Source organism: Amphiprion ocellaris, chromosome 17 (genome assembly GCF_022539595.1).
Source record: "Amphiprion ocellaris isolate individual 3 ecotype Okinawa chromosome 17, ASM2253959v1, whole genome shotgun sequence".
In the NCBI taxonomy this organism is placed as follows: Eukaryota; Metazoa; Chordata; class Actinopteri; family Pomacentridae; genus Amphiprion; species Amphiprion ocellaris.
In genome coordinates this window covers 11,167,308-11,179,377 of record NC_072782.1, presented here as the reverse complement: position 1 = coordinate 11,179,377, position 12,070 = coordinate 11,167,308, and the positions used below count along the sequence as shown (strand labels likewise).

Sequence of the window (12,070 nt, the reverse complement as noted above, 5' to 3'; positions counted from 1 at the left end):
TTACATTTTTAAGCTACTCAAAAAAATATGTCACATGGCTCATCCTACTATGAAGAGTTATTTAAAACAGACAAAGAAGGTTGTAGGCATACTCATTCCAGCTTTAGGAGGCGTATAATCCTTGTCTTCCTTATCTTGAAATTCCACTTCCCCGTCTTCCTCCTCGTCTTTCAGAGAATCAGACTCATCTGCATCTGCAGGCTGCAGGAATACAGTGTGCACTTCCTGTATGTGGGTCTTCAAGTCGTCATATGACTCACCACGGAAGTCACAGCCATCACACTGCAATACCTCCATCACTAAAAAGGGGGAGAACTCCCTGGAAAATCAGGGAAACCTGCAAAGAAAAAGAGAGAAAATCATGAGGACAAACAGCCTTTTTCATGTACTACAAGGAAGAACAAAAGTCTAAGTGAAAAAGTAATTCAGGAGAGTCATCGTAAAATGTCTACAGATTAAAATATATTTATAATACAAGTTAAGGGGCATTTTATTTATCATCAAGACTCAATGTAAATACAGAGATGGTAAAAAGCTTAGAAACTAAAGTCAGATGAAGATTTTAGGACTAATATCACCCCGCAACGCTTCTATTTTCAGTGCACCGAACATGTTCCTCCATAAAAATGAGCCTGGTGATGATCTCACGTGATTAACAATGGTGATTCCTGCTGTGAACAAAGAATAGTCAGGTGCCGGATGGATGACACACCTTTTCCACATAACAGCTCAGATTAAAAAAAACAAATAACAAAAATAGAACGTTTTCAAATGTTCATGATTATGTGCTCAAAAGATATTCTCCTTAAGCAGAGCCTAATTTGTTACCTTTAAAGAACCTTCACATTGCATTTGCTTAAAAAGGACTGCAGCACAACGCCACAATTATCACATTGTCAGGGGAGAGTGTGTTTTGGATTAAAACAACTGTTATTTGATTCTTCATGATTACTTTGACGCTCAAAAGGCAAGGCATGGCAACATAATAGCAGAAGTTAACAAAATTCAAATGAAACGACACAGTTAAAACGTCACTGTAAAATTGAAGCCCTTCGCATCAAAATTCAATATGCGACTGAAATGCCAGACAAACACAAATTTTAATAATTACTGAGTGCTGTTACTATAAAAACCTGTGGAAGAAATTATTGAGGAAACACAATGGTTTTCTTATGCAAACTGCAACAAATCTCTTTGTTCTCATTTCCTTGACAAAACCACATGAATCAAGTGTCATATATTCATATACAAATATTCTCCATCTCTAATCTGAATGGAGCTGCCCATAAACTCTGACAGAAAGACAACAAAACACGACACAGAGGAGAATCCAGCAGATGCTGGTGTTACTCAGAATACTAAGAAGGTTCCATGTTTTTGCCTAGCATCATTCCAAGAACAATGGAGGGACTGAGGAGGGATTACGGATTGATTTGTCCCATTTTTATTACCTTGGGATAAGCAACAGCTGGAGAGCAGCTCCACAGCTCAGTATTTAGAGCAGACTATTCTATCAGATTGCATCAACTGTTCTGAAAAAAAAAGATTGAATGAATCAACTAAGAAATGAAGGCTTTACATCTTTAGGCTTCTCTGCAGTTTGAACTTGGTCAGAAAAATGGGAGCTGACTCTGTGGCCATCGTTTCTCAGCTCTTTCATCATAGCTTTCTAATCATCAGGCATTTTGTCTCGAAACTATATAAAAATAGCAGATAGGACTTGCAGCCCACACTGGGTATTGAATCGGCAGGTAAAGTGCACAGTTTATGACTTTGACTTCAATCAGAACCTATTCAATCTTTTTCTTTTCTTTTGTGCACAATATCAAGAAAAAAATGAAGAATTTTCTTTTACAACAAAAAGTTATCTTTGTTAAAGAGAGGAGGTTCATACTGTTGAACATGGAGGAGGACAGTTAATGATACGAGATACAGTACGAGATGTTTATGTCAAAATAACTAACACCAAATTTTAGTTTAATAACTTTAGATACAGAAGTACAACACATGCCATTCATAACAGTACATACAACTGTGCTTACAGCTTTATGCACTGCTGTTTCACTGCTGCGTTGCAATAGTTTAAATTTTTGAGCGTAAATATTGAAAAAAATTAATTTGTGCCACATACAAAAGGGCAGTCTTATACTTTTAACATCAATATTTAAAAACTTGTTTGGCCTTTAGCATTATTAGGAATTGTCAGGACAATAACAGATCAGTTAAATTCTCTGACTATAAAAACTCTACAGTAAAACTCAACAACTATAGGCTCCTCTACACAACTGAATGAGGATCTGAAAATCAGACACAATGAAGCCTTCAAAGCAGAGGAGGGCTATAAAAAGATACTAAAGCGTTTCTAGCTTCCACTTTCCACTGTCTGAAATGTCATTAAGACATGGCAGTTAAGGGGAACAGTGGATGTCAAGACAACATCTAAAAAAACCAAGAGAAGTTTCAATTAAAACTGCATGTTTGCTGAGCAGAAAAGGCAAAGCAAAACCTCAAAGAACCAGCAGGGAGGTTTAGCTGACACAGGAGTGGCGGTGCACTGTTCCTGTGTGCAGCCTTGAAGCACAAACAAGGTTTACACTAGAAGAGTTATCAGGAGGAAACCATACCTGCAACCTCATCTCAAAGTCTGAAGTCTGCAAAGCAGCATCTGGATAAGCCAGACTTGTTTTTGGAAACAAGTACTGTGGACAAATGAAGTTAAAATTGAGCTCTACAGCCACAATCACCAATGGTATGTTTGGAGATAAAAGGAGCAGCATTGACGAGAACACACTGGCAACTGGCAGAAAAATTCTACCTTTGGGGTGGTGTGGCAGCCAGTGGAAAAGGAAACACTACACGGGTAGAAGGAATAATAGAGACTGGACAAAATCCACCATGCACTACTTGAAGAAACACAAGCTGAATCTGGTAGAATGACCCTTACAGTCCCCTGAGCTGAACATCATTGAAAATCAGTGGGTAGATCTTAAAATATCACAAACTATCTGCAGGAAACAGTGGGAGAAAAATTCCTAACTCAAAAATAGTAAGACTCTTATTTGGCAGCAAAAATGTTTGCAAGCTGAGACGTCTAGGTAAGAACCGTCTTAACTTTTACAATTACAATTTTTTAAAAAGTGAATTAAATAAATAACAGTTGTATTATTATTTGAAGTAAGGCAGATTTTTCATGTCTATTTGGAGTTTGCAGGGATTGAATAGATCCAAGTGAGATCAAACAGCAGCTTCCAAACTGCAGGTGCATCAAAAAAGCTTGTTTGATATGAACTAAGTGCATCAACAAAAAGGAAATTGGGTAACAAATGGATGCTGAACAGAATATTTCACATCACATGAAACTGAATCTGCACAAGTCTCAACAAGAACTGACATTTTGAGTATATTTTGTGACATATAATCCTACAGATGTGGATCAAATGAGGATCAAATGTGTGCTATGGTGGGTAACTCTTGAAATCTGCTCATTTGTCTATATAAGTGCATAAAAACCAACACTAACATTATAGCACCATTTTACAGGACTTGATGCACCCTGTGGTACCAAAACCCCATGCTGTTTCCATAATTCAGGACTATTACACCTCAAACCACAGATTAAGTGTGATTTTGGTTTCTCAGACGCTCCGGAAATCTTCCAGGTCTGAACATATTTTAATCTTTACCATTTTAGGATGGATTCAAGCTGTTCTGGCTGCACGGGTGGCCCTCTTCGCTACATCCTTGATAAATTAGAAGGTGTTATGTTTATTTTGTGCAGCACTGCATATCAATGTCAGTTGAAGGGGAGAAGAAAACCTCATAAAACAAGACTAAAACAACAATGACATGAGCACTTGGAAAGTTGTGTGCTCACCAGTGACATGTACACAAATGAACTCACCCACGCATTGTGTACACTGCATGCCAACTCTGTTCACATCTGTTAAAACTGATGAAGGCAGATGCAACGACTATTTTATTTTGTGTATTTGTGACATTTTTGTCTTCACTGTACAGTTTGATAGTGTCAATCCCAACACTTTTCACTATTACGTTGGACTGTATGTCTCCAGCATTCCAGATAGACAGCCTTCTTTTGTATCAATTTAAACTCTTCTCTCTTTAAAATGTTAACACATTGTTGAGCACTCTCCAAACTAAAATGTTCCTGAAAGCTGAGAGTCATATTCCTGACAACTATTTCTATGTACCACGCAGGCCAATTCATTTGCATATGCTATTAGACAACGTCCAAAATATTTTGCATGCATTCAAAGAAGATTAATGGTACACCCTGCCAGCGTGACCCTTTGCTGATCCATTATTCCTGATGAAATAAAGTCTATGCTGTGATTAATGCCCAGAATATGACTAGCCATTGGTTGTACTTACAGTACAGACAGGTGGCAAACTATAGAACAAAAAAACAACCATGTGTCACCACCAAGCGCCTTCAGAATAGCTTCAATACACCTTGGCATTCATTCCACATTGATTGATGGATTGTTTATTTGAGAGTCCTGCACATTTGTGGTACCCAGCCTATATGGGCTTACAAGACACTTAACAACAACCTGGATGGCTATATTACAAATTATAATGTTAAGTTCCACATATTCCCAAAAAGAGCACATTTCTGAACATTGAATTTACATAAAAAAGGCTCCAATATTTTGGATACATTGTCCTCTGTCTGAGCTTGTGCAGTTTTATTTTATAAATCTCACCAAAGGAACTCTCCTCATTAAAAAAACAACTCAGCATATCAGCCTCAGACAACAAACAAATAAGAATTCTTCAGTTGATCTGTAATATATTGCAGGGATTGAAAACCATGCTTTCAAAGGATATTTCCTCAGTTGTTTTGATGATGGCGGTGGAGTCCAAAAATCCCCTGGTTTTGGATCTGATAACTGTGAAGGCCATAGCCATGATTCACATACTATGAGTGGGGACATAATCATTCTGGAAGAGACAACAAGCGTCAGGATAGAAAAGTTTCATCAAAAGATAAAGTTGATCACTCAGAACAGCCGTGTAATGATCTGCAGTGATCCTCCCCACTAAGGAGATGAGTGGAATGAAACCATGCCAGCAAAATACCCCTTAAAGCATAACAGAGCCAGTGGTTCCCCTCACTTTAAGGGTCAATGGTTCAAGATTTTCCTTGAATTTGTCCATTATTGGTATATTTTCACTGAAAAGTCAGAAGATGACGATGCATCCTTACAAACAAATGCCTGTTGTTGGTATCCAGTATCCAGTTTTCCTCAATACATTCACTGAAAGAAATTGCCTTAAGGCCTTTTGTGGCTATACAGTGAGTTGGACAAAATCTCATGAACTGAGAAAAATTGAGAAAATATTGGTTGGTATTGAGGAACACAAGTCTGAAAATGGAAAAAAAATGGGGGTGTGGAGTAGGAAAGAGCTGAGTTCATCAGACCTCAGTAGCATGCTCTTTAGACTCAAGGCTAGATTAGCTGCTGCCAGCTTAGCTGCTGCTAGCTGAACACACCTCCATCTCAGCTGAACTGTCACTGATTGCTGGTGATGTAGGCATCAGGTTCTGTGAAAGAAGAGGAATTTGTGGAATGAAAAAGTCAACATCTTCTGAATCAGTTTTGACTGGTTTAATGCTAAATTGGTGCAGTACAATGCTTGAAGTTCTGGCTCTAACAAGCAGTTTTAAGGATCAGTTGAAATGTGTGTTTTCTTGCAGTAGAATTTTGAAATGACACTAAAACATCCCGTTGACTTGAAATAAAAACCACTGTCCTATATTTAATACACAATGACAGGAAATGCAAGTGTGAAGTATGTCTTGAAACTTCAGTTAATAGTTTTTAAGAGATCAATGTTTGAGATGAAATTTAGACTCAATTGAAAGAGTTGACGTGAAGATGATGCAGCTCCAGTGTAATTTCAGTTCACTAGAGAAAACAATTTAGACATCTCTATTTGAAAGTCTAGTTTTAGATTTGAACATAGATATCAGTGAGATCCAGGTTTAATACCGCTATCAGCCTCAGCGTTCTTCTCTCACTCTTGCTGAAATTGCAAGTGAGATCCGGCCAGAGACAGTTGGGAATCCCACCCTGCTTCCCACACCCAGCGAGGCAGCCAGTGAGGAGCTCCATGTGAGCCAGCCAAACTGCCAGTATGTCCCTGAGCAACCAGGGGATCCATTGTTGTTCAGGGTCAGGTTACAGCCTCACCACGTGGCCGCACCCTGCTCTCTTGGCAGTTTGCTGCTGTTCTGAACAAAGTTGCCTCCTAATGCCAGGTTCCTTGACATGGATATCAAGAGAATCCTTCTGGAGAAGGAGGGGAGAGGAATGCCCGGGTAAGAAGAAGAAGAAGAAAAAAAAAACCTCCCACACAACCACCATCTGCCTTAGAGTTGGCTGTGTCTTTTCAGCCGGTCAGTCCCTGCGCCACACCAAGTTAATGGGTGATATTGTGTAACTGCTTTCATCTAGTCAGCTGGGGCTCGAACAGACAGCGACTGAGCTGCTCAGATCCTCCTCTGAGCCGAGCTTCAAGGGCAGCCATTTTAGGAGCTGACTATGTGCGCTTAGGTGTTCAGCCAGCACACAACATGGACCCACAGATCTGATCCTCTTCCTCAAAGGCAGGCAGCCTGTCGCTGGAGAGCTGCTGACAGAAATCTATCTGCCAGATGTACAGTAGTGTACCCAAGCCCTCTGCCCACACAGCTCAGCAGAAAACATCTCACACTCTCGCCAGCCTGACTTTGCCTAGTCCTTTCATTTCTCAGGGACATTATCTCTCACATTAAGAGATTTACCGAGAAAGGCTAGAAGCCCCTTTCCAAGGAAAGAAAGGATAGGTCGGAGCAAGCGGCATGCACCAACACTTTGTGGAGGAAAATACAGCAAACATATTTTGCCGAAGCTGCCAACTATGCTCCACGAGGGGGTCTAAAAATGTGAGGCATGTCTGAACTTCTTTAACTCAGGGTTCTGCAACCCTGAGCCCTGAGGAGAAGATGAGAAAGGAGCAGAAAGAAGCGAAAGGGGAGAGTAGGCCTGAAGGGAAAGGAAGGGAAGGGTGGGAGGAGCATGGAGGTAGTAAGGGAGCATGACAAAGCCACCTGGAAGACCTTCAGTGGTAAGCAGCAGAGGACAAAGCCATCAGACTGGGCTCCCCAGATTCCAAAGTCTACCGACATTTGTTAATCACCAACCGGTCTCTCTGCATCGGCGAGCTCTGCCAGCAGTCACACCCTCTACTCAAACTGGCTGACAGCAGCTGCTCTGTCTGAAAGAGGGCCTTTGAATAAGCCAGCATTAAGCTGATTAGGAGTACAGAGGTTTTGTCCTTAACTGTTGGTTACTGCTACCATCTCATGCAGCCTGGAAGAGAAAAGTCCCTGGATACGTTACAATATTATAGGGCGAGCATCCTGGCTACAGATAATTCATCTGGCAACACAAGGCAGGATGTGCATCTTGTCAACCTACAGCTTCAATAATTAATGACCCATTGATTGAAAATGACAGGCTGCTTTTTAAAGGGAAAATACGGCAGCAAGGTAGCCAGGATCATGGGAATTGATTTTTTGCAGACGAGATGACAACATCAGAGAGAAATCAATACATTTTTAGTTTCAAGAAAGAGAAGACAGAATTGCATATCTAACCACATAATACATCAAATTGTGATCTTTGTGGCGAGCAGGTTCACCAGGTTTGCCCAGAAGGAGAGGGAGAGATGCTAGGGAAAGATCTCATTGTGTCTGCAGAGGAGCTGAAAGCGTTGCGTCACAGGACCAGGGAGAATTTGGCCTCTCGCACAAACAGGAGATAGAGAGTTGGAGATCAAGATGGCTACTCCCATCCTCTGATGTCAGCAGCTCTGGAGAGCTCAACACACCAGCACGGCTTAGCAGTTCCTCACATTCAAATAACACACTCCATAATCCAGTGCAATAATGAAGAAGATGGGGGAATAAAATGACTCAAAACAGCACCTCTCTGGCACGAGTTTCAACTAAAAAGACTATTTTACTGGATTGATATGGTTTTTGTCCACCTCCTCTACACAGATGTCTATGGAGCTATATATGCAACGAACAGTTTAAATTAACTAAACATATAATGATCACATTCACCAAGAATACTCCACAAACTCAAAACCGAACACTGATTGTTATATTTATTGATCAGACAATCACGCCAAGCTGTCCCTATCTCTGCTCAACAGAAACATGTGTTGGAACTCGCAAAGATCCAAAAAACAGCAAAGCTTGGTCCCAACTTCTGACGAAACCTGGCTTCAAACTCAAATATTGGATCTGCAGCAGATTGCGGCACCCCGTACGGGTAGAGGATTGGTGCGAGTGAGATTTGTTTACATGGATGCAAAGCTTCTCCCTGTAATTATTTTATCATCAATTTATCGCAGCCTCAAGAGACGAGGCGTCTGCTGCACACCACTACAAAACAAATAGGTTCATAACCAGAAGCTTCTGCATGCTGGCTCTCTGTGTAAATAACTAATACTCAGGTTCTGTGATGGAGGAGTTTTCACTCACGTGCCAAAAACAGCTCCTTTTTCCCAATAATCCCCACCTCAACACTTTCCTCACAGCAGTCCGTGCACCTGTCTCCTGGACACTTTTAAGCATCATCATGAAATATGCCAACCTGTGACAAGAAGCTGCAACAGAAGGATCCATTCAGGGATATTAAAACTGCAATACATTTTGTCAAAAATGAGTGAATCCAGCAATGAAATGTTTATATGACAGGTCTGTTGATATGTAGAAATCATGCATAGAATTTGTGTATAAATTGACGATACTGCGACAATGAATTGGATTAAAACAGGTGGTAACGAAGGAAGGTTTTTCACTGTGAACCGGCTACAGGTACACTATGTAGGATTGTAGCTAATGATTCTTTTTTGATTAAACTGCAGACTTAAGTAACAGCTGACTAATTGCTTGGTCTGTCATAAAAGAGCATCAGTGACATAGTTTTCCAAAGATGAAGGATGTTTGTTTTTGGTGCACAGTGATATTAATCCCGTGATATAATGTCATATTACTGCTAAAAATCCATGAACAAAACTGATCTAATCCTTTTTAACTAATCCTTCGCCTCCTTATCAATTTGGATGGGAGGAGAAAACAAAAAAAAATTGCATTAGTTGGAGCAGTTTTCTCACATTTTCTCTCCATTAGCAATAATATGCTAAAGTTTGAGCTCTCTACAAAGTAACCTTCCTTTGACAGCTTGCAACCACTTTTAGTAGCCAGCTAAGAGTCTGGTTTATTCCAGGATTTTTCACCCACTTTTGCCTGCACATCACTTCAAGTCCTCAGATATGTTTTTGGCTGTCTTGCACACACAGCATGTTTAAGATCTACCCACAGATCTTCAAGTCAGAGAACTGTGAGGGCCACTCCAAAAGCTTCAGCTTGTGCTTCTTTAAGTAGGTCATGGAGGACTTTCAGGTCTGCTTTGGATCTTTGTCTTGTTGAATCAAGTCCCTTTTCAGTTTCACTTTGACTGACGGTGTGACATTTGCATCGGGTATTCGCTGATATTTAGTGGAGCCTATTCTTCCTTCTATCTGTGCTGTTTTTCCTGTATCAGTGGCTTAAACACGATGCTACTATTTTCATGAAACCATGCACCTTTTCTCCAAAATGACTGGTTTATACCGATGTTTCTTTGCAGTTTGCAGATGTTGACTTTAGAGATGACTTTGCACGTAAGGCTTCCTTCTGATGACTCTTCCATGTAGATCCTGTTTTTGCAAGCAACGCAGCACAGTGGAACGGTGTCCCACCACTCCTGCGTCAGCTAAAACCTTCCTGCAGGTACTTTGCAGTGCAAGTTTTGCTTTGCATTTGCAGTTTTCTTGGTCTATCAGATCTCGTCTTGACTTCCACAGTTCCCCTTAACCGCCATTTGTTACTGACATTTCAGACAGTGGAAACTGACACCTGGAAGCGCCTTGATATCCGTTTTCTAGTCCAGCTCTGCTTTGAAGGCTTCATTATAGGCTTCATTTGCAGATCCTCAGTCAGGAGTGCTACCCTAATGTATGAAATGTCTGAGAATTATGTTAAATTCACAACAGCTTTGATAATTCTTAACCTAATTTATAAGTCCTATCGAGTCATTTAAGGCAATTAAGTTTCACATGTTAATTTATATTCTTTTTTTCTCTACTTTTTAGACTAATGAAATAAAAAGTACACTATCATTTGGCAGATACTAGATGATTATTTTATATCAGGTGTTGCATTTACTCATTTTCATTTAAAAATTGAACAAAATAATTGTTCTGGGGTGCCTGATTAACACATTTGTTTCTGTCTTAATTTCAGCTAACAAACTGGGGAGACAGTTTTTGACTGATCCACACTACAAACACTGACAGCCTTTGTGATGCATTTAACTGAACTACCATGAAAATCCCATTAGGCCTGAATGGAGCTGTAGCTGACAGGCATCACATGAAGTCACAAGCCCAGATATGAAACTAACAGCACTTGATAACTAATTGTATTCTAAGTTAGATATTGTCCGTTCATTGCTTTATGCTTTTTTCTCTCTTACTGGATCCTTTACTGGGATATTTCCTGTCCATGCTGTGTGCAAGCCTCCCCACCCACCCCTGTTATAACACTTTTTGTTTTGAGTTTAGTAAACATTTAACTGCACAACCTGTTTTCCGGAATGTGCCCACTCTGCCTACGTGTCTTTGGATTTCTGTAGTAAATATTTAAAGAAAATAATGACTCTAGAAATATATCTGCAATTCGGATTCATACGGCGAGTGGAAAAAAATGATTTAGAAAAGTGTCCACAACAATTTTATTTTATTATTACACTATTTTTTGGCAACATTCAGTTGTGTATTTAGGCAGTGGCTATTATTTTCTATTGATTTCCATCAAAAAGGATTGAAATTAATGATATTTTCGACATATTTCAGATTTTGAAAATGAAAAATCATAAAAATGAAAGAAATGTGATGTTCTTATTTTATATAAATAAAATAAAGACATTGCATTGATCCCAATTAGCCTTATTTTGATGTTAACGCTTTTACTGATAATAAGTTTGGTAATTTTTGACAAGTCCTGTGTTTATCAGAGATTGCGGCTTAGTTCGTGGTCCTGAAATCCTGCATCTGCTGATGCAAGTATGGGCCAAGTCAAGCTGCAGCAAGGAGTATTTATTTTGGCACCAAACCTTTAATGATTCTCTTTACCAGTTACAACTGAGAGACTTTGAAACCAGAAGAAAACTGATGTAAGGCTTCGGTTTCAAAGTTAAAGTTTTTGGGAGTTTTTTGTGTGTTGCTCGCCCTACACCTGGTGACTGCATCATTAGGTGGATGATTGAGACAGAGATCTGGAGCCTGTCGATAAGGTGATTACAGTGTTTTGTAGACAGACAATGGCCATTCTTCATAAAGTTATTTATCTGTTGTTTTGGCACTAAAGTGGGAAAATGTGCCCCGCTGAAATATAAATGAGCGCTTATTAAATGAAGTTTGGCAGGTTGATGATGATGAACCATATTCAAGTGGACAAACCTGATTTGGTGCCTAATGTGGTGGTGAAAAGTAGAAGATATATTGTACTCCTGAAGCACTTAATCCAATTAGACCAAAAATCCCTGATACATAGAAACTAATCAGCAACTATGTTGATAATTGAATAACCATTTAAGTTATTTTTCAAGCAAAAATGCCTGCTCATCCATTGTGAAGATGATTGTGAAACTACTTTACTTAATCTTACGCAATAGCGAGCTGAGTATCTCTGCGTTTCGCACGGTTGGTCAGGTTAGATAAACACTATGAAGATGTCACTTGGACGGCTTTTTTTCCCAAAAATGACGACAGCCACCTCTCACTATTTTCTGATAATCTTCCAACCAGACTACTCATTTGACTGATATGTAACTTTGCCAATGTGCCAAAACATTCTAACCACTTACAGGCAAACAAATATTGTTGATTTTCTCAAAAAAGCAGATTCTGAGAGATTTCAGATGGCAAATGAACAGAACTTCAGAAA

At 39.6% G+C, this 12,070-nt stretch overlaps 1 protein-coding gene across 2 annotated transcripts in view; it reads right to left on the bottom strand.

Annotated features, from left to right (window-relative positions):
• Nucleotides 1-12,070, bottom strand: part of znf462 (zinc finger protein 462) — a 58,557-nt gene that overhangs the window by 30,294 nt on the left and 16,193 nt on the right. For both annotated transcript variants that reach the window (XM_023285460.3, XM_035955180.2), the window contains exon 2: nucleotides 93-337. In XM_023285460.3, coding sequence (XP_023141228.2) covers nucleotides 93-297 — 205 coding nt within the window. In that variant the 5' untranslated portion in view covers nucleotides 298-337. The remainder of the gene's footprint in view (nucleotides 1-92; nucleotides 338-12,070) is intronic.